Genomic DNA, 24,562 nt, shown 5'->3' with positions numbered 1-24,562 from the left:
TGGGAGTAACACCAAGCCACTTTCCAGCAAAGTCTTTAGGGGTCAGTTAGGGATATGCTGTCATTCGACCACACTGGCTGCCTCTCACTCCAGAAATAATGACAGGCATGTGTTTTTGAAATCAGCCCTCCCCATTTTCTAAGACAAGGACTGGAGTGCTGCCTTGAGCATTTTAGCTGTTATTAAACCAAAAGTATTTTAGTTTCTATTGAAATAATATTATAGCTTCTATTATTTCATCTATTTAACATTCTTTGAACAGCTTTCATTTTTAAAATCAGCACTGTTTGGCTACTCATAATTTAAGTCAGAATAAATATAAGTATTAAATTTATACTAAAAGCACTTAAAGGTCCCAACTAAAAAGAAATCCAGCCCCACTCTGGTTGTACCGGAAGTCTACTGTATCAAGGTTTAAAATTAAGTGGCCCATCGGCTGGGAAATGGAAACAGATATTTGTTTTACAGCACATTTTTCCTAATACATAATCACTATAAGAAGTTTGAAAATAAGTAAAAAAAAAAAAAAAAAAGGAAAGGAAAAGAAAAAAGATTCCCTAATCACACCAACAGAGATATAAATATGTCACCAGCCAGTTACTTTTTTCTTCAATGTAAATGCACATCTCTAGTTCTAAAACACAAATTGGTTTAATTCTGTATCAACAACTTTATTGCAATTTAAAAGTATGTCAAGAGCAATTTCTCACGTCATTAAATCGGCCTTGAAAGCCTAAATTTTTAATGGTTGTATAAATATTTCAACCGGTGGATATACCATAACTCATTTAACTATTTTCCTATTGTAGCTGCTTCCAACATTTTGCTGTAACAGCAAACTTGTATGTGAATTTTAGAAATAGTTCTTATTACTGCCTGAGAAGAGACGCCTAAAGGAAGAACTACCAGGTCAAAGGGATGCCTTTTCTTAAAGTGCATCTTGATTGGTATTAACTATTTGCTAGAAATAACAATTTACACTTCCACCAGCAGTGTTTGTGAATGCTCATTTCACTGTACCCTTCTTACTTGCACAGATATTTATCATTTTATTACAACTTTACTCGATTGTTAGGTTGAAATAATAACCCCTTGTCTAATTTGGGTTTGTTTGATAAAGAGAGAAATTTATATTTCATCCATGGTGAATGGTATGTAGAGGCTCTTTGTAAATGTTTTGTAAATGTTTTATATAAACCAATATATAAATGTATACAAATCAACAAGAAAATACCAAACTCTAATAATAAAATGTGTACTAGTTACATGTACATGTACATTTGTGGCCAATAACTTCCCTACTTCATCATCTGGCTTTAAACTTATGTTACATAGCACAGCAAATCCACTCTTAGGTATATATTCAAGAGAAATGAAAACATACATCATAAAAACTTATACACAGTTTTACTATACATCCATATCTCTCTAGATAAAAAGCCAATAGACTAGTTTTGGATGGATCCACTGAACAATGCTAGCTCACCTAAGAACTGAATATCTAATGGTAATTTCTTGTTGCTCATTAACCAATACCTATTTAAAAATAAAAATAAAATGCTAAATCTACGCCCCCAAAATAAAATAAATAAAAATAAGATAAAAACTTGTACACAAATGTTCATAGTAGCATTATTCATAATAGCCCCAAAATGGAAATAACCCAAACTTCCATGAACTGATAAATGGATAAACAAAATGTGGTATATATATACAATGAGATACTATCACCCATAAAAAGGAATGAAGTTCTGATACATGCTACACTATGGATGAACCTTGAAAACATTATGCTAAAGGAAAGAAGACAGTCACAAAAGGCCACATATTGTATAATTTCATTTATATGACAGATCCAGAATAGATAAATCAATAGAAACAGAAAATAAATTAGTAGTTGCCCTAGGGCTGGGGAAGAAGGGAGCGCTGAAGAGTGACTGCTAATGGTTTCTTTTTGGGGTGATGAAAATGTTCAAAAATTAAGGGTAACAGTTTCACAACCCTATGAATATACTAAAAAGCCTTTGACTTGTACACTTTAAGTGGGTGGATTTATTCATGTATGTATGTATGTATGGTTTGTGATTATATCTCAATAAAGCTGTTTTTAAAATGTATGTGTTGCTATGTTGTGGTCTATAAAGCTCCTACCAAAAAAGTGGACTTGTCTCTTACTCTAATTTTTAGAAGTGTTTAATACTGCATATTTTTTGAAGCTATGTTGTTAGCATTCTATAATGCTCAGGGCAATTATACCTTCTTAGGATACTCTATCTGTAATTAACATGAAATATCCCTCTTTGACCTGTTTAATGCATTTTGCCTTAAATTCTATTTCATCTCATGTTAACATTGCTGATTTTTTCATTCGTGTGGAATATTTTTCTTCAAATTTCAAATATCAAGGTTGCTTTTTTCTTTAGAAGTACCTCTTGCACATATACATCTTAGTGCTATATTTTATTTTTAGAAGTCTGAGATTCTATTCATAGGGGAATTTACCTATTACTATACTTTCACCTTTACCTATTACTATACTTATTCCTCTCATCATATACTTTTTTTATTTACTATACTTTCTTATTTTCTTTTCTCTGCCTTTGGTTGGAATGATAAACTTTATTTTTTACTCTCATGATTTATATTAAATGTCCTATTTGTGGTTATTATCCATATATTTCAGATTATGTTTTTCTAAAAAATTATAGAGTTAATCTATATCTGAATCTTTTTCCTGAGAAAGAATCCTAATACTTCATCACTTCTTTTTCTTATACCCTCTCATGTTGAGTTGATCTGATCCAGACTAATATATTTAAAAATGAACATTATAGTTAAAAAACTATGAGACTCAACAATACAGATACACTTTACTGGATATGTGTGTATTGTAAAGCTCTCCACTGTTTTCTTACCTTGATCCTGTTTCCTCACAACAAGCCTTTCCCTTCTTCGGACCTCCATTCCCCCTCCCCACCCCATCCCCCCCGACCCTCCGACACTTTAGGCAGGAGTAATTCCATAAATAATTCTTTCAAAGAAGGTCTGTAACAACCAGAGAAGGTGAATCATTATAGATCCAAAAATGCTTTCATTTTCCTCTCACATTGAATTGCTGGTTTGCCTGAATATAGAATTATAGGTTCAAAATAAAATTTTTCTCACAACTTCAAAACTACTGCATTTCTATCTTCTATTACTTGTTTTTTTTACCAGTAATAGGACTGATGTCAACTTGATTCTTTCCTTTGTAGATAAACTCTGTTTGCTCTCTGGAAGCTTTTAGTTAGTTCCTCCGTATTACTAGCATTCTGAAATTTCACAGGAAGGCATCTGAGTGTAGGTCTTTTGTTACTCTTTTATGCAGTATTCATTAGGCCTTTTCAAAAGACTTGTCCTGTCAACTGGAGAAATTTCATTCTATTATTTCTGTGATTATAACTCCCCTTCACTCATTGTTTATTTGAACCTTCCGTTAGATGAATGTTGAAGCTTTAGAAGGAGCTCTACATCATATGACTTTTTGTTCATGCTTCCCACCTTTTTCAGTTTAAGACTGCACTCTAAGGAATCTCTTAGCTCAATCTTCCAATTCATTAATTTGCTTTTAGCTGTGTCCACTCTATTTCACCCGTTTATGTGGTTTTTTTTTAAAATCTTAACAATCATATTTTAAAATTCTTAGATCGGTTTAATTTCATTCTATCCCATATTTGTTTCAGAAATGCAGTAACCACTTATCTCTCTGTGAATGTTAATTTAACTTATTTCAGAGTCTGTTGCCTGTTCATTGTTTCTTTGGGTGTTATTTTTTTAAGTTTGGTGCCTCATTTTTCTACCATAGGTTTTCCTCAAACATTTAGTGATTCTTGGCATCAAGATCGTTTCAGAGTCCCTCTTTGTCTGTGTATGCTGTTTCTGTTCAGCACCATGTGCCTCGAGTGATAATGTGGGATATGATGCCAGGTGTCATGTACATGTCAGGAGTTTGTCCTGCCAGGAAGAGACTCCTTGAGCTTCCTGACAATCAAAAGCTACTTGAGGGATCACCCAGCCTCTCTGGCCTCTGTGTTATACTCAGTGCTTTAGCTAGGATTCACAGAATATTGAGGGAGGGGGGTCACCACAGGCTTAGCTGCTCTATACACACCTGCTTATCTAGTCCTGCAGGTCCCCTCCCCACTACTTGAATATGACTCTGCTTTCAGAACCCTACTGATCTATATATTTTCGGGTGTGGCTCCACCATGTTTCATTTTTCTGTGGATGTGATTCTTCAGGCTTAATATCTTTCAAGAATTCCTGAAATTTCTACCCACTGATGGGACCCTTTCTTATTTTTCCCGGACTATTATCAATTGATTCATATAAGTGAGTGTTTACATAGGTATAGATATATATGCACAACTTTTCTGTCATCTTATGGAATTTGGAGTTGTGGATATGCCAGTGGTGGTGGTAATGTAGTTAGAATATCATGAGCTCTGCCTACCGTTTTGATCATTTTCTTAGTGTCATTATTTGCTAAATAGTCTGTACTCCAATGTTAATATGGCCATATCTCTTAATCTCAGACTTGTATATCCAACTCCTAGTTTCCTGTATTTCTTACAGGCACCACAAATTTAACATGTTCGAAACTGAATTGCTAACCTTATCCTCACCAAATCTGCTCCACTCAGGCATCCTCAGGACCTTTGGAGCAAATTCTTCACAACTCCTTTTCCCTCACTATCACCAAGTAGTCCCTAAAAATAGATTTAACTTCTTTCCATTTCTACTGCCATTAACTTTGTCCAAGCCACCATTATCTTTCACCTGGAGTAGTCAGAGTCAACATTTAAAAATACAAATCAGATCACGGCATTCCTCTGCTTAAAACTCTTCCTTTACTTCTCATTGCTGTTGGAATGAATTCCAAACTGTTTTCACGTTAAATGCTATCTCAGAATCCAAATCTGGAGACTAGGTCCCTGCTATTTACTTAAAGACCACTTTGATGCCAATAGGTTATTAGCCTCCTGGGTTCTATAAGTTTGACTTTCTCTTTCCTTTGTTCCACTAAGGAACTGAGGTATTCCATAACTTCCATAACTTCACCTTGAATTAATATAACTATAATTTCTCTTAACTATGATGCCTATATCATAAAACTGCTATAAGAGGTATACTCTTTAGTTACTAGGCATTTTATCTATCTGTAGCTAGATCAGTCCCTTTAGGAACCATCCTCACCAGTGAACAAGTCCAGTTAAAGGTTTGGATGCCTCTTGGTCTAACTTGCTCTAAAATGGGAAAACTCCAGTTAAGTCCCAATATATGACCGGTTAGTCCAGGCTTTGACAGTGTGAGCCTGGGTAAAAATCCTAACTACTCTAGGACACAGCTTCTTTTCCTGTCAGATGAGGAGGGTAGAGTTGTATGATCTCAAAGGTCTCTTCCATTTCTAGTGGCCACAGATTCCATGACCTCATATAATATTTCCTTAGAGAAAGTATAGTACCTATCACTCAAATCTCATGAAAATTATATAGAGGGTAATATTCTATTTCAGACTTAAGAAGAACTTTCATCAAAGAGAAAATAATTCAACTTGAGGTTTCTGGAGACCACTTAAGCCAACATGGATTCATTTTGCCAAGATTTAGTGCTGCTCTCAATTGCCTAAGGAACACAATCTCAAGAACTGGAAATACAGCAGCAACACCAAGAAGCACTATTACTACTATTACTACTACACAGTAACAAAAATGAAAGGTTTTAGCTCATACTGGGAAATGACCAAAAACTAACTATAATAATCAAATAGGAATGAAAACAGGAAAAAAAATCACAGTAGGTACCAAAGGTTTCTTCCTGAAAGATCAATAAAGATCAATAGTTCATACTGGTTTACAAAAAGAGCCAACATACCCCCCTTTCTCCACACCCCTTCCATTTTTATAGCGACGTTAAAAGGAGAGGCTCTTCAGATTAAGTTACTAGTCGTATCTAGAGTTTTAATAGTCTTTAAACTGATTATAGTCTATTATAACCTTTGATCAAAATCATAAAGACCAGGAAAAAAAAATTCTCTCCTTCCTGAATAATTTATAATACCTAACTACCTTCCCACAAACTGTATAAACCTTTGAAAATGGGAACTTATTCCCACTGACAATTACTATGCCAAGTTTGAGTACTGTCTCTGTATTGATGGATTTCACAAATTAAATGATCCACACTGCTTTACCTGATACATTCCAACTCCAATGTGCTTCGGCTCAATTTTCACTAGCTCAGCTAATGGATCTTGTACACGCCTTGCTATGGAAACTGAAAAAACAGAATCAGAAAACAAGTATGGCTTAATGTGAAAAGCAGTATGCAGATAATTACTATTTTAGTTCCTCATAATGCATAGTTATCCCTCGTTATTCCTCCCCCCAAGGAGGCCAACAATTTAACCAAGTTTCAGAGTTCCTTTTTTTTTCCACACAAAAAGTGAATGCAAAATTTCAGGATTAATTATGTCACCAGAACTCCTAGGTGTTCCTGAGCACGAACACATTGAAAGGGTTATACATTTGGAAAAACAAATAAAACACTTAGTTGCTATATTTATACAATTACCTGTTCGTTCTTTAAATATAGTATAGTAGGGCACCTCACACTTTAAAGAACAAGTAGATATTTGTTTTACTTTTAAATAATCCTGCGTTGCTATAAACATGATACACATTTGTACATTAAATATGCTTATTAGGACTAGATCCTGATAAAGATGAGTAAATGATAGAATCATATCTTATTGCAATCAGAGATCAAGTTAGTTGACTAGTGAATACTCTTGAATCACCTTGAATACGATTGCAAGATCAGTCTGAGAAGTGATCTGCGTCCCAACTGCTTGTTCCTGACAGTCCTAATTACATCCCTTTCTTGACCATCACTTTCCATTTTTAAGAGACTTGAGAGTTAACTTTAAACATCCTTTGTGTCATGATTTTTATTTAGTCATCATATATTATCATCTTTTTAAAAGCTGTATGTTATTAGCAAAATCTTATAACTAATTTAGCTTATAAGATAGATTTAGTTAGAGAAAAGAAATTTAGTTGCATTGAGTGTTTACAAATGAACAGCTTTTATTTTCTAAACACATGAAAGCTAGTCAGTGTCACCTACTCATACAGAAGGTTGGATGAAATATAAATTCATTAAGTAAAAACATTAAGGCCATTAAAGGAAACCCCATGCCTGTTTTCGTGTTAAACTATTCAAGGTCTGGTAAAAGAAGCCACTTCTTAGAAGTAACTATCAGATTCTCCAGTCACTGATTTGTGCCACCTCTCATCAGAGATAAGATCTACTGTGAACATCAAGTTCACTGCACATTCAAGTCTTTTTCATATCTTTTATTATTACTGCCAACAGACAGTGACAATGGCAGCTTGCAAAGCAAGCTTAGAGAGCAATAAGCTGATGTTTTACAATCTGCCTATTTCTCCCACAGAAGAGATGGGGATTCCAAGGCCTTCACATACACCTTTCTCATCAAATCTCATAAAAAGTTAATTAGTGCAAGCATGCCACGTTATAGGAGAAATGGTTTCCTTTAATAACCACATTTATAGTCATATGAAAACATATGCCACCAGAGAAATACCTGATATCCTCTAAAACCAAATACAGTCAGGCCTCCATATCTGTGGGCTTCACATTCACAGATTCAACCAACTATGGATCAAAAATATTTGAAAAAAAAATTCCATAAAGTTCCAAAAAGGAAAACTTGAATTTGATGCTCTCAGCAACTATTTATATTGCACTTACAACTATTTACATAACATTTACATTGTATTAGGTATTATAAGTAATCTAGAGATGATTCAAAGTACATTGGAGGATGTGCATAGGTTATATGCAAATACTATGCTATTTTATGTAAGGGACTTGAGCATCCTTGGATTTTGGTATCTGAGACGGGTCCTGAAACCAATCTCCTGTGGATACCAAGGGACAACTCAACTGTATTATTTCCTTATTCTAGCCTTTACATATATTATACAATAAGAGTGATTTTCAAACACATACATACATTGCCAAAATATTTTCGGATTAAAAAAACAACCCACAACAGTAGACCAAGTTAAGGTAATAGGCATCAGAACGTTTGCTGTGTAGGAAGGCAATATTAGAAATTCAATAACAGTATATCAATAATAGGTAAATCTCTCAAATCTACACCTTCAGGAAAACCCACATTATGAAAACCTAAACTTAGAAATTGTGTGAGTAGATCCCATATTTTAACATTTCTGAAATACACAAAAGGATTTTAAACTATTTTCTACTGGATTCCCTCCTAACATTTCACTGCCAGTGTATCCTTTGTTCATCCTAATATTACTAAATATTAGCAACAATGGATTAAAAATGATGGCTTCTAGATGACATATTAATTCTACAATAGTCCCAATGGCTTCTGGAGTTACAGTGTACCCCGTAAACAACCCCCAACATAGACCTAATATTTCTAGAATTGGCATTTCACTTTCAGATGCTGTTCATTCTGTGTAGCATAGAAACCCAAGCATGGAAGAGATGGGAGGCAGGAGGAGGGAGAGAGATGAACATTGTTTAAAGTAGAATTCGAAAAGTAGTATGCTCAGGCTTTGGAGAAAAGATGGTGTTGTTTTCCTGCTGGCAGGATAATCAAGAGAAGGGTTATGCAATAAACAGTAATAATGATCAGGCTGACAACAGATTTCTGAAAGTAAGAGACAGATAAGTAGTTCCGGCAAAAGGACTTTAATAGATTGCTGATAAAAAAAAAGAAGAAGGAGTAAGAATCATGGCCCGAAACTTGGGGCACATTCATATTTTGAGACAGAAAAGAGAAGGAGGAAATGGTGAAAGAGGCAGAGAAGGAATGGTGAGGAAAGTAAAGCAAAAGAAGTCAAAAGGACTTCTGGAACATGTTAAACATAGAGCTACCCTATGTCCCTATGTCCCCAAGTTTTTACTCCTAGGTACATACTCAAAAGAAATAAAAACATCGGTCTACATAAAATCTTGTACATGGATGTTCACAGCAGCATTATTCATAATAGCCAAAAAGGTGAAAACAACCCAAATATCCAACAACTGATAAATGGATGAATACAATGTGGTATACCTGTACAATGGTAAATTATTTGGCAATACAAAGGAATGGGGTACTGATATATGCTACAGCACGAGTGAACTTTGAAAACACTATGCTAAGTGAAAGAAGCCAGCCAATCACAAAAGACCTCATATTGTAATGGTTCCATTTATATGAAATATCCAGAATAGGCAAATCCATATAGACAGAAGGTAGATTAGTGTTTTCCAGGGATTGGGAAGAAGAGGGGAAGGGGGACCGATTGCTAATGGGTATGGGGTTTCTAGGTGCAATGAAAATATTCTAAAGTTGGATAGTGGCAATAGTTACACAACTCTGACTATACTAAAAAATGATGACATATACTTTAAAAGGGTAAACTGTATGCTATGTAAACTATATCTCAATGAAGTTGTTATGTATTTTTTAAATGCAGTATGTCCAAATGTATGGCAAATATTGACTATTTTGCCCACATGTAACGTCAACATTTCTCTGTATCACTGCGACTATTTACCACTGTTTAGGAAGTTCTACTTAACGCAATTGGAAGAGAAAAGAAAGAAGGTATAATTACTCAAAAGACAGAAACTAGATTATTTATTATTACTTGCAAATGATGACTGTCTACTTAGAAAACCCAAGCAAGTCAACTGAAAAAATATCAGAACTAATAAGATTTCAATCAGTTGGTTGGTTTCAAGACACCCAGACAAAAACTGATGCTCCACCATATGCCATCAACAACCAATAAGAAAATATCATGAAGGAGAATCTATTCACTGTCTCTCTCTGTGTGTGTTTGTGTGTGTGTGTGTGTGTGTGTGTGTATTGCGGGTGAGTAAGAAAAATACAATGTGCATAACCTGGATGAAGGTATAAATTTAATGGAATTTCACTGTATTTCTACAGAGTTTGAAAAATATTAGTTAAATGGCTCTAAAGTTTATACAGAAAGAAAGAAATGCATAGGACAAGTGCAATGAAAAAAAAGATTAAGGCAAATCATATTATAAGCCATAGTAATTGAAAGAGTCTTGCGTTGTAGCAGACTAGACAGACCAAGGAAAAAGGGAAAAAAGTACATATAGGAATTTCATTTTTTGTTTGTGTTTTTTTTTTACATGGAATTTCGTTTTTAATAAATGGTAATTTGTTAAACGGTAATGAAACATATTGTGTAAAGGAAGACAGTAAAAAGCAGGGAAAAGCAGGGAAAAGGAGCTTCGACTGAGTGAAGATTATCATCCTAAAAGGTAAGCAACCAGAGCTACAGTCATATGCAGTAGCACTGAAAACAACATTTCCCCCTCATTCATAAGGTATCTTATATCCAAAGGACAAAAGGGGTTCTATTGGTTTTGGTCTTCAGTTCCATGAAATACATAGAATCTTAAAGTTTCTAGAGCAAATAAATGTATTGCTTAAAAGACTGTACTAAACTGTGTTCTCTTTAAAATTTGCCTTACTCTGTTATCTGAGAATATCAAAGTGGAAATCTTTATTTTTAAAGTCCAATACTCCTTTTTTATACTTCCTCTTGCCATCAGACAGCAACAGAGGAATCCCCATGCTGTCTTATTTCATTCAACAACTCCTAATTAGAATTTTTTTCACTAAAAAGCTTATTAAAATGTAGTTTTAATGCTCTTAATGCAAATTTATTATAATCTTGATCCTCTAATTAGTAATTACATTTTTCAATAATGAGCTGACAAATCTGTTGACCTAATATAAATACTCTATATCTTGATTGCAGTGGTTGTGGTTACCTGACTAGTACAAGCTTTTCAAAATTCATAGATGGTGTACCTAAAAAAGGTGAATTTTACTTTATGCAAATATACCCTTAAATTTGAAAGAAATATCTTTTCTCTAAGGATATCAAACTTTTTCTTTATTTTTCTTCTTTCTGTATAGTCTCTACTTCTTCCATGTAGTGTACCCCACCTCCCACCCCATATTTTGGCATCTGTCTTTAATAGCATAAGTTTTCCTTACATGTTAAGTGACCCTAGACTTTCCATCAGGGGTAGGGTACTAAAAAGCTGACTGTTAAGTGCTTTGCTCAAAGGTGAGGTTTGTCAACTGTGGGCTTCACTATAGGGTGATTTGGCCATTTCTTTGTGAAATCTCTGATCTCAGTTTCTTTAGGTGTTTTCTCTTGTGTTCTCTTGTGTTCTAGCCAGAATCCCCTAGTCTCCCACATGGAAGATTTAGTCCTCTCTAAGGTACCTACAACAGCATGTCAATAATTATTTAATCTTTCTTTTTTTTTAGTAGGTATTCCCACTCTCACTTATAACCCATGTCCTCCAGTGTAGAAACCTTCGGTTTAACCCTCTCTAGAGAACAATTCTCCAGTCTTCTGCAAAAGCGGAAGAAGGACAGTTACTCAACTGTGTGGAATGGGAGGTCTAATTCATTTCTTCTTTTTTTACTGATGTGAAATTCACATAACATAAACTTAACCATTTTAAGGTGTACCGTTCAGTGGTATTTAGTATACTTAAAACACTGTGCAAACCACCACCTCTATCAAGTTCCAAAACAGTTTCATCACCCCCAAAGGAAACCCTGTACACATTAAGCAGTCCCTCTTCATTGTCCCCTCTTCCCAGCCCCTGGCAACCACCAATCAGCTCTCTGTGTCTGCAGATTTGCCTATTCTGGACATTTCACATATATATGCAATCATACAATATGTGACCTTTTGTGTTTAGCTTCTTTCACTTAGCATGTTTTCAAGGTTCATCCATGTTGTAGCACGTATCATTACTTCATTCTTTCTTATGGCTGAAAATACTCTTCCATCGTATGGATAGACCACATTTTGTTTATCTATTCACCTGCTGATAGACATTTGGGTTGTTTCCAGTTTTGGGCTATTGTGAATAGTGCTGCTATGAGCATCTGTGTACAAGTATTTGCTGAGTACCTGTTTTCAATTCTTCTGAGTATATACCAAGGAGTGGGATTGCTGGGTTATATGATATTCTATGTTTAACTTGATCTCACTGCTTTTTAAACAGACTTTCAATCAATCCTCCTATTTTAGACCCATTCTCAGCCCTCCCAAGATACTTCTAAAGGTGCTTAGTGCATTTCCTGAGTCTTTAGGGTTTCTACGATCTATTTCAGGTTAGCTCTGTTTTCTACAATGCTGTCTCAGTATTCCACTTTCTCAAGTTGGCTAGATCTCATCCGGTTTCCAGCTTCAAAACTATTGTTGCCGTTATCTCCTCTCCCATTCTCCTTGTCCTAGTAAGTTTATGCCTTCATTCTATCAAGTTACTGTCATTTTAATGAGATTTCAGAAGAGAGTGAAGGAGTAACAGGTATATTTAATCTTCATTTTAAATCAGAAATCCATAATAAACGTTTTAATACCAACTATCTACTATTCTATCCATCCAATTTAAACTGTCTCAGTACAATGAATTTATTATGAAGGGAATATAAGCATATATAAGGATAACTTCTGTTTTCAATAAGCTGATAAACTGGTCAAGAAGATGTAGTAAGATAAAGGTCATTTTCTTACATATGTTTAACACTTGTATGAATGTTGAGGTTCCGTTATATTTGATATGGTAAACTTATGGAGGGTTGAAAGGTAAAACCCACACCCACAGATAGGTCAGGTCTCAGATGAAGTATGAAGTCATCCCAGGCATCAATCACTAGGAAAGAGAAAGATTCCTAGTGAGAAAACAGGAACTGAAATGGAAGTGGGGCCTAGAAAGCCAAGAGTGGAGACTCTCAGTTAATTTCAATATTTGCTTCTAGGACCAGACTTTGAAGACTCAGAATGTCTAGGTAGGTGTTTTGAGTTGATATGGGTCAAACATAGTCACTGCCAATGTGGAAACAAGCTAAGACAAAGAAAAATGGCACACCTGCAGTGAATCACGAACTGAAGACACAGCTAGGTTTTGAAATCAGAGTAATTAGGACTATATACCAATTCCCCTTTTTATTATTTCCTATTTTCATAGAATCTTGTTAGAATGTTGTGATCTTGTTCCCTTATAATACTGTGGCAGTTATGCACCCACATGGGCCAGTGGTGAAGAGGAAATAGCAGCCCCCTTAGCAAAGGGAAGTCTGAGGGACTGCCACCTCCTATATAATATTTTTCTAATGCCCTGTTGGATGATTACCTTTCAGTGCCAACTTGGGAGGCTCTGAATTTTACTTTTTATAAAGAAAAGTATCCCTTTATTACAGAAGTTACGTACATAAATATTATGTTCACACTTACTTGGCTATGCGGCCTCTTTAAGCCTTGGTTTCCTCATCTGTAAAGTGCGAATAATAAATGACTCATAGGGCAATTGTGAGGATTAAATAAAATAATCCTGGTAATGTATTTACCACAATGTTTCATATATATTAAGTGCTTAAAAAAGATTAGTGTTAGCAGCTCCCTACTCCTCCTATTATTATTATTACTACTGTTATTACAAGGCAAGTACCAAAAGAGAACATGGCAAGGAGGCAGAGACCACACTGAGTTGATGTGACAGGGAAAAGCTTCACTGAAGAAGCAAGATTTTGAGCTGGGATCTGAGTTTGAAAAGATGACCATTTTAGGGGACTTCCCTGGTAGTCCAGTGGTAAAGAATCTGCCTTCCAATGCAGGGGACGTGGGTTCGATCCCTGGTTGGGGAACTAAGATCCCACATGCCTTGGGGCAACTAAGCCCTCGCGCCTCAACTAGAGAGCCCGCATGCCACAAACTACAGAGCCCAAGTGCCACAGCTAGAGAGAGAAAACCCACACACCACAACTAGAGAGAAGCCTGCGTGCCACAACGAAGACCCGAAGCAACCAAAGAAATTAAAAGAAAATAAATAAATAAAATAAATAAATATTTAAAAAAGAAAAAAGAAAAGATGATCATGTTAGTCAGGGGACTGTGTCATGGAATGAACAACTGAAGAGAAACTACAAGTTCTTTTGGATCAAAAAAGAAGTTTTTAACTTTAGATTAATGCAAAAATTTTCAAATACATATCACCAGGTGTAGATTTCAAGAACAGTCAATGAAATTTGATGAGAATATTTAAGGAAAAAAAATTAAACAAAAAGTCTATTTCCCCTAATTTGGAATTTCCCCAAATTGGGGGATTAAGAGATACAAACTACTATATATAAAATAGATAAACAACAAGGATATATTGTATAGCAATGGGAATTATAGCCATTATCTTATAAGAAGTTATAATGGAGTATAATCTGTAAAAATACTGGATCACAATGCTGTGCACGTGAAACTAATATAATATTGTAAATCAACTATACATCCATTAAAAAAAATAATAATAAAGCAGTAAACACACATACACAAGACATTTCTAACAAAGTAGTCTAAATATCCACCTATTACACAGAAAAATGCTCTGACCAGATCTATATTTTGCTTGTGATACCAATTATTGTCATTAGATGTACCAAAATATCTTTTTTTAAAATAAATTTATTTATTTATTTATTTTTGGTTGCATTGGGTCTCTGTTGCTGTGCGCAGGCTTTCTTTTTAGATGCAGCAAGCGGGGGCTACTCTTCATTGCAGTACTCTTCATTGCAGGCTTCTCATTGCAGTGGCTTCTCTTGTTGTGGAGCACGGGCTCTAGGCACGCGGGCTTCAGCAGTTGTGGCATGCAGGCTCTAGAGCGCAGGCTCAGTACTTGTAGAGCATGGGCTTAGCTGCTCCGCAGCATGTGGGATCTTCCCGGACCAGGGCTCGAACCCGTGTCCCTTGCATTGGTAGGCGTATTCTCAACCACTGTGCCACCAGGAAGCCCTCAAAATATCTTTAATTTCTTCACACACAAGATTTAAACTATTCCACATCACAGAAATCAAAGCAATTTTATACAACTAATATCAAATCAGGCTGATTTAAACAATACAGTAATGACAATTCCTATTAGCAAGGCAAGAGAAACCGGTCATTTAACAAATATTTAGCTATAGCCTGAAAGTCTGTGCATGTTTATACATTTGCACTTTAAATATTTTATGTTAATATATTACTTTCCTCCAACAAAAAGCTGTAATAAGTAATATTTTGCAATAATAATAAGAGAACTGAATATTTTATTGTTTTTACTATTAACTCTCTAGCATTTAATTTTACTAAATATGTTTTGGGCTAATTTTTCACCATACTCTAGAATACTATGCAGTGTTCTTTAAAAGCAGTATTCTTCCACTTCTTTTCCATAATTCCCAGTACTATTCCAATCAAACACTTTCTTTCTAACATGACTGCAATATATCTTCTAAAATTTCTTGGATATTTAAATATTTTGCTTGCTACAAATACAAATCCAAAATATGAAAATCACACGCTTTAGTGATCATGCACAGTTTCTTACCTGCACTTCTCAAATTAGGGTCCAGTCCTGGCATCTCTTTATTAGCTTCAGGGCTGACACTGTAGACTGATGCTCCTGCTTCACTGACGATACTGAAAAGAAAGAAAAGGGGAATATCATTTTCCAAACTTTCTACCTGCCCAAAGAAAATAAATGAATGAGACTAGGTATTATAAGAAAAGAAAACTGCAGGGCAAAGCACTCTCTTTATATTTCAATGATACCTATACTATTTAATTTTACATTAACTTAAAGTGATTAAGCAATGCTTGTTTTCTACACATAGGAAATACACAGGTTTAAATCCATAATGAATTCATTCAGTCATTTTCTGTTTAAATGAACACCATGGATACTCCTCCATGATGCCAACATCAAAATTTTCAGAATACTTAGCTCCTCTTGTGTTTATAATCCATTATTGACTGACATTTATGACTCCCTTCTGAATTAATCATTCTAAAGCATCTTGGGAAGCACAGACATGTGTGTGGATATGTGCATATGCGGATATACACAAAAAACCATTGCCATAAACACTGCCATTATTATTACTTGGTTATAATTAACAACCACAATGTGAAAAGGAAGGGGATCAGACAGGATCCCACTTCTTTTCAGGAGGGTCTGAAATCATCCTTTTGGTGAACTTGAAACATACCACTTCAGGCAGGTGTTAAACCACTTCATTTCATCATTTCTTTAATCAAAGCATCAGACATATCATCCTGTTCCTTTCTTCTTTGGCTCCATATACTTTACAATCCACAATGGCAGCACTCTCTTACAGATGACGGTTGTATAGTGGTTGACATTTGTACAGTTTACCAAACATTTTAAAATTAGAGGCTTTCTTTATGACATTATACGTAAAGAAACATCATCTACTTTAAGTATTTACAATACCTTTGGTTCTCTACCATGTGACCATCTAGATGTCACAATTCAAAAGCAGAAACATGTTAGTGCTAATTTTTAATCCACTCTTAGAAACCTCTCCCATTCTCTGCTCTTCAGTAGTTACTTCAAGTGTGAGACAAGTTGAGCAGATAACTTTTAACATATTGCCCCACTGTAACAACTCAACACTGATAAGTAAAATGTGAAACGGTTAGTTTGCTACTCCAAAGAGTTCTTTGAAGAACTCTTGATTGAACTTTGACAACAATTATAAACCACAGAGACTTGAGAAGATTATTTGGGGGCAACGAGAAGATTTATATCTTTTGCAACCAAGATCTACTAACCCAAACTTCATAATAGGGAAAATGAACACTCTGCAATTGCAAAGCAAGGCTGCTCATCCTGTTCCTCATCAACAGCATCATCATGATACAATAAGAGGTGCATATTATATACAAAGCACAAAACCAACCCCTTTATGAAACTTAGGATAAATAAGAATAGTCAGCCATCAGCCATGGAAAATTTGGTTTCAAACACAAATGAACAACACTCAGCCTAACAAATTTTTTTCTAAAAAACCAGAGTATCTGTGAAGTGCACAGAAAAGAATATTTTAAAAAATCTTACCACAAATCTATTTTCTGTCATTGCCAGAAGCCTCCAAAATTATCTCTATTTGAGCAAAGGAACTTAAATGGTAAATAAAAATTCCCATTAACTGTGGGCTTCAGCAGTTGGGTACCTGAGAATTTGCTGGGTGATTCACTGTCTCTTGGAAGTTATAATTCTCAAAAGACTGAGGGAAACTGTTGCAAAGAAAAACACTCAGATAATAAATATTCCTCCAAATACCATATTGCCACTTCTTTTAAACAGAGGAATACAAAACAGATGTGACACGCTGCACCCAAAGATTTTAGATTAACATTAATATTAAATCAATACAAAATGCAGTAAATTTCATATGCTTCAGTTACTAGACAGCATGGGTCCAATAAACTGTTCAGTACTATGCGCAGATCAGAATGCTTAAATAATCTAAATGAAGAGAAAAAGCTCAACACTGATTACTTCAATATAAAACATATAAGGATATAAGAAGTATATGTGGCAAGAGTTAAATGAAAGAAATCAAGCTGGGAGTGGTGATGATTTTTTCCAGGAGAAGCTGCTAAGAACAAAAGTTATAACCTTCCCCCCCTTCCTTTTTTTCTTTCCTATTTAGAGTTCAAGGATAGGCATTAAGTAGAAAGTATGCTAGATTTTACAAGGCACTTTCTGTTTATTAGGAAGTTTCCCAATAAACTATTATAAGATTATTCCAATTATCTCTAGTATGTTTTGAGGAAAGCAAAAGTAAACTTTGTACAAAATACAGATATCTAACATTTAATATGTATTATATGTCACAAAACAAATTTCACTCAGGTGTAAACTAATTTGGCTCATAATCTTAGCAATTTGATTATTTTATTTACTTTGCCATAAAGCAGACAAGACTCAGTAAAATTTATAATTTTGGGGGAATTTAACTGACACAGTTCTAACTGAACTCAAAGGTTTTGAGATTATTACAGTACTTGAAGCCCTTTCAAACTGTTTGTTTAGACAAATGCCTAAATAGATACATATGGTATATCAAACTTTAAATATATGAAAGTACACTTCAGAAGCTACCACTGGACTTAACGTTTTACCAGATCTATGTGTTAATGTGCTAATTCTCTAGAATTAAACTGATAATTTTTAAAGCACTTTATCTTATTCAGCACTTTTCTAGAGTCTTTCTAGGTTTTTTAATTTGAAAATATATACATATAAACCACACACTCATAACCTAAAAAACAAGTGAAATGCCCACAATATAGATGCATTTACTTTTAAATTCATTAAAAAAATTTTAACAAAAACTCTCTAAGTTAAAAATGCCAATTTTTGTTACCTCAAGTAAAATTCAATGCTGTTACATAAATCTGATCATTTATCAATATAACGTACTTTATTTTTTAAACAAATATATGTTTAAACCACAGAATTTATATCTCCACAGTTTATAAGTCTCTTCTACCAAGATAAATTGTATGTTGATGAATCTTTTAAAACCACATTTGCAAGTACTTTTCTTATAGTGCCTATTCATTCTGACAGTAAAAGAATGGCAATTTCTTTTGCCAAATTGAGATGGGAGAATTTTTTTCATGAGAGAGGAAAACTAGCTGTTTGTTTTTTTTTAAGTTATTGGGCTAATAGTTTTCACATTCATTTACAAGATTGCTTGAAGCCTCTGTATGAGTCCCCTCCCCCTTCTTATTTCCCAAATATGAAAATAGCTTTTTTGTTTTTCTTATTTTAAAATAAATTGCATGCTTCCTATGTTAACAAGAAAATTCAATTCAAAGTTAACCTACTTAAATGAAAACACAATTAATATTTAGTAAGCTATCAAAAATCAGCCAGGATATATTTGCTTAAACTAATAAAAACTGATGTTTTTCATTTTTTATAAAAGTATACTAGAATTGCTTAAGTGTTACCAATATCTAGAAGCTTCCTTTTCCTTCTGCCCACCAAAAAAAATAGGTACTAAAAAGCCGATACTAAATGCACAGCTCATTTCACTAAAGTTTTAAAAATAATTTATCTAAAAAGAGTTCTTCCAAATTTTCAGACTGAGAAACATTCATATGAAGAGAGGGTAGGTAAATGACCTAAGTTTCTCAACAAGTAACAGAAAATGCTATAAAAAGTTAATCAACACAGATCTTAATTCTTTGCTTTGCATATGAGAACCTGTTTTGAAGTATGAAAGGATAGCTGTTTGTATTTTGGGGACAGGAGACAAGGCCAAAAACCAAACCACCATAAATAAAAGGGGCTCTAGGATTTAATGTTTAAAGGATACTTATTTCTAAAAAAAAAATCAAAGCAATTTTAAATTCCTTTATTTAGTGATGAATTGTCATTTCAGGGAGCCTCAAATGAGCAATACCTAGTCACTTTAAAAACTAACGTGGGAATTCCCTGGCAGTCTAGTGGTTAGGACTCCACGCTTCCAGTGCAGGGGCACGAGTTCGATCCCTGGTTGGGGAACTAAGATCCCGCAAGCCATGTGCACAGCCAAAAAAAAATTTTTTTTAATTAAAAATAAATAAAAACTAAGGTAATCTGGTGATGATAAGGATGCAGGGAAACAAATAAAATTCTATACTATTAAAGATATTTAAACTGTAAAACTCTTTTGGATGGTAATTTGAAAATACAGATCAAAAGTCACAAGAATATGCATTCTTTCTGAACTGGCTATTATATTTTTAAGAATTTATATGAAGGAAATTTTAATTTACACAAAAAATTAAACAGCGTTATTCATCACAGCATAGCTCCGACCAAAAGAAACTGAAACCAAAATGCCTATCATTAAAGAGTTCTTTAATGAAAACCTATACTGTCATTAAAAATTACTGTTGTAATGTATTAAGTGGAAAGGCTGGTTATAAAACTAAGACATGAGACCAACTTTGATATTTTTAAAATATAGGTATATACAAAAGAAAAAAAGGTTTATGTTAATATTAACAGTACTTAACTATGAGTTATTCCTTTAAAAGAATTCTTATTTCTTTAAATTTTTCTGCAATAACTATAATATTTATTTGTAAAAAGAAAAAGTTTAAAACTTAAGTTTCAAATGACCATTATTTACCTGGCCAGGAGATCCAATATTGCATAATAGCCAACATTTTTTTTTTTTTTTTTTTTTACCAAACTTTCTTTTAAAGTTATCAAAGTTATTTTGAACTTAAATGTGGGTAAATATATCATTTGTTAGTAACAACTTCCAACATGACTCCTAGGAGACCTCAAATAATAATATTTTATGATATTGTTTTATAACATGAAAGAAAGGTCAAGAATAACTCTAGATTTGTACATACAGGTCATATAAGAAGCAAATGCACAATGAAAAATTTTATAAGAAAGTACATATAATATACATTTTTAAGTTGTACTTAGTCCTTGGCCTGTGAATCCAACTCCCATGTTATTCTTCATGAACACCACGGCACAATCAATTCACTACCCACAACAGAAAAGGTGTGAGGTGACACAGTTGTATACCAGGAAAGTAGTGTGTGTGGAAAAAAAAAAAAACACTAAAGGCAAAATATGGTGAAAAAGAAAAAGAGCAGAAATACACCACCTCAAGATTTCAATGGCACCAAATTTACATGTAGGTATGTAACACTAGCACCATCTGGTGGAAGACCAGTTAGAAGCCATTCTCCAACTATCACAGTTTTTTAAAAAAAATTCTAAGCTATCTTTCAAAGAATGAGCATTTTCCAAAGAGAACGAGTCTAGCAATGGTACAGTAATTACACAGAGGACCCATAACAAGCCTGTGAGAACTTAAAATGTCTACCAAACAGAGGGTGAGTATATCCCGGGATCGACATCTTATCACATCCACAGAGCAGTATTTCAACAATACAGAATTCCCTTGGCTACTTTTCCTTCAGTGTCTCATACCATATCAGATGAACACTTTCTAGCCACAAAAGAAACCTAAAAAGGACAAACCCAAGTTGGCAACTACCAAACAGAACTGTAATTTGGAATTTGGGGTTCCTCAAAGTAACAGCTACCAACTCTTCTGGGCCATAAACATAACAATAGTATTCATTCCACATGAGAATCTGATTCTGGTTTATGTTCACAATGATGCTGAGCTGCTACGATGTACCACAATGTGTCAAAATATTACACTTAAATCACTTTTACTGCTGTCAGTGGGCCACTCAATTTGACAAAATCGCTGGTACCTTCAAATGCCATCAAGGGGAAAGCCAATCAACAAACTGAAGGACAAAGATGGACAGCTTCTCTCTATTTGTAGGTTGAGTCCCTCTGCTGAGGTAGAAGCAGTTTCTGACAAAGAATGGAACCAGCAGAAATTGTCGGTCTCCACCACTCTCCAGGGTAAGCATTCCTTTTATTTTCTTTCTCCCTTCCCTTCACTGTCTTCTGTTTTCCTTTTAAAAACAAAAATCCCTCCTTTATTTTTTTCCCCCCATCTATGTTTGAGTCCAACATGAAGTTGTTACAAGTACTGCACAATACCACTAAAGGGAGCTCAAGGAAAAAAGTCACAGGAGCAACCAACCACAAGGCCTGATGCCTAAGTGGTGTTAGACTAGGCACAAGGACAAGGGCCCCACTGAACCAAGACACGAAAAGCAGGCTTGAAGAGCAGAACACTGGGACTTCCCTGGTGGCACAGTGGTTGAGAGTCTGCCAGCCAATGCAGAGGACACGGGTTCGAGCCCTGGTCCGGGAGGATCCCACATGCCCCGGAGCAGCTGAGACCGTGTACCACGGCTGCTGAGTCTGCGCTCTGGAGCCCGTGAGAAACAACTGCTGAAGCCCGTGCACCTGGAGCCTGTGCTTCGCAATGGGAGAGGCCACCGCAATGTGAGGCGCGCACACCGCGGGGAGGAGTGGCCCCTGCTCGCCTCAGCTGGAGAGGACCCACGTGCAGCAGTGAAGACCCAACACAGCCAAAAAAATAAAACTAATTAAAAAAAAAAAAGGAGCGGAACACTAACTGTGAAAGAGGCTGTTGTTTGCAGCAGTACTGTAAACATTCCACGTTCGCTACTAACAAGTTCCCAAAAACTAAGAGGGGAAGGAAGAAATACTGATCTAATTTTTGTGCTTTCGTCAACATTTTGAAATGTCCTGATTTAAAGAACATGATGTCAACCTACCTGCCATCCCTACTGCCCCAAACATACCAAAAAGTATGCTTCTTCTGATTCTTGCAGTTAACTCCAAAACTCAAATTTTTAGGTACTCAGCTTGCATTTACTCATAGAATAACATATTATCTGTGTTTGTTTATTCTTGTTCAAATGCAACTCTACATTTAGATATAAATCTAAGAGTATGAATTGCAGAGTTTTCTAACTAAGGGAGAAGTTTATTTTTTTCTTTTCTATCCCTCCTATTTTTTTTTTTAAGCTTAAGTACATCTATAGGAATTTATCCACTAATAAATAAGTGGAATTCAGACTGCTACGGCATAGACTTTTCAGAATGAAACTTATTGCAAGATATTTTATTCCTTTATTATCCATCCAATAACAGAAGTCAGAATCAGAATTACTAATTTAGAGGGTTATAATATTCTAATATTTTGCTAATAATAAGTGCTGAATAATAAAATGTGAATTATTAAAAGTTTTAAGAAAGAACAAAAAAGAAAGGAGAGAAGCAAAGGGAAAAAGACAATGAGAAATAAAATAATTAAAGAGAGAGGCAGAAGTCAAGATACACTTTGCCAGCAACTAACAGCCCAGTTCTTTTTACCTACAGTTGAATAGTTGAATAAAGTTTTGGAAATAACAGTGGTTTGTGCTACATTCCCTAATATTCTTCCAAATGCTACTGCTAAAAATCTCAGTGAACTCCACTAATAAATCACGTACATTTTATCAGTTTTCACATCCTGTTACTCACTCCTCTTTTTCTCCCTTGTCTGATGTTTGTTTTTGCCTCCCACCCCCCACCCTGCCAACCTCTACTTTCCTCTGACGTGAACTTATACCTCTGCAGAAGTCATCACCGCCTGCTCCCCACCCCGACCCCACTTAAGGGACCCTATCTACAAACTTCACTTAACACATTCACCAACCAGCAGTCTCCAGTTTGAATCATCAGGCTCTTTTCTGGGGCAGCCTCAAACTTTAGAATTTCTTTTGGCCACCCAGATAATGCTAGGGGAAAAAAAAACCAAACAAACTCTGAAAGCACAGGCCAAATGTAAGATGACGACTCTAGATCAACCACTTTTTCTAATCGTGGTTTTCAAAAGTACACTGAACAGATGGAGGGAGAGAATGAGTTGTTCAGTTCAGCTGGCTGCTCCATTTACTTCTTTATCTATGGTCAGATCTTTACTTTCTTGGGATCACTGCACATTTCTGGCTCTGCTATATTACACTGTGTAAATATTTAGGAGAAATAATTCCTTTCTAGGATCTAAACTTCCACTGTCGTTATGGCAAATGAACCTGTTTATGCTATGTTCGTTAAGTAACAGCAAGCCTAAAAGAACACAGGAATTTACTAATATATGTGGTACACAAACATCACAATCATAAAGCTTCTCATAGGGGCATATCAAGAACATGAAAGGCCAGTTTATTTTTACTCCCATTGCCCTGTAATTTTCTTTAACTCTACTACAACAGTCCTTAATTCAAACCTTTCCTACAGTTACAGTAACAGGGTAGATTTAATGTACATAAGCTGTACCAAAACTACTCACATCTCCATTTAACCTTCCTTGATTCTCAAGTGGTTATCAAACTTAATCCTACATCAGAATCTGCTGGAGGTTGTTAAAACACAGATTGCCAGGCTCCACCCCCAGAGCTTCTGCTTCACTGGCGCTGAGCATTTGCATTTCTAACCAGTTCACTGGTGATGCTGATGCTGCTGGGACCATATAGGTTTCAAAGTCTTATTAAGGTATAACTTACATTTCATAAAGTTCACCCATCTTAAGTATACAATTCAATGACTTTTAGCAAATGTTGTACAATCATCACCAAAATCCAATTTCAGAACATTTCCATCCCAAAAAGATCCTTTGTGCCCATTTGCAGTCCTCATTCCCATCTCCAACCCTAGGTATCCACTAATTTACTTTTTGTCTCTATACATTCACCTGCCTGGACATGTCATATAAATGGAATCATAAAATATGTGGTCTTTTCTGTCTGGCTTCTTCACTTAGCATAATGTTTTTGAGATTCATTCATGCTATAGTATCAGTACTTCTTTTTTATTGCTGAATAGTATTCCACTGTTCTAGAAATACCACATTTTGTTTATCCATTCACCAGTTGATAGAATTTGGGGTTGGTCCAAGTTTTCTGGTATTATGAATAATGCTGCTATAAACATTCATTTACAAATATTTGTGTAGACTTATGTTTCATTTCTCTTGGATGGATTCCCAGGAGTGGAAATGCTGGGTTGTAAATTCATGTCTAATTTTTTAAGAAACTGCCTAAGTACAATGAATAAGGGCTCCAGTTTGTTCATTTCCTTGACAATACTTGCTGTTGCCTTT

The 24,562-nt window shown here is 35.0% G+C and overlaps 1 protein-coding gene across 2 annotated transcripts in view; it reads right to left on the bottom strand.

Moving 5' to 3' along the window:
* SRBD1 (S1 RNA binding domain 1) overlaps positions 1-24,562 on the bottom strand; it is a 231,584-nt gene that overhangs the window by 94,747 nt on the left and 112,275 nt on the right. For both annotated transcript variants that reach the window (XM_036873925.1, XM_036873926.1), the window contains exons 15-16: positions 15,517-15,608; positions 6,233-6,315 (exon numbers count right to left, since the gene is read on the bottom strand). In XM_036873925.1, the coding sequence (XP_036729820.1) occupies positions 6,233-6,315; positions 15,517-15,608 (175 nt within the window). The remainder of the gene's footprint in view (positions 1-6,232; positions 6,316-15,516; positions 15,609-24,562) is intronic.

This window comes from Balaenoptera musculus, chromosome 13, assembly GCF_009873245.2.
Source record: "Balaenoptera musculus isolate JJ_BM4_2016_0621 chromosome 13, mBalMus1.pri.v3, whole genome shotgun sequence".
Lineage (NCBI taxonomy): Eukaryota > Metazoa > Chordata > Mammalia > Artiodactyla > Balaenopteridae > Balaenoptera > Balaenoptera musculus.
The sequence above is the reverse complement of the archived record's forward strand: the minus strand, read 5'-3'. Positions and strand labels throughout refer to the sequence as shown.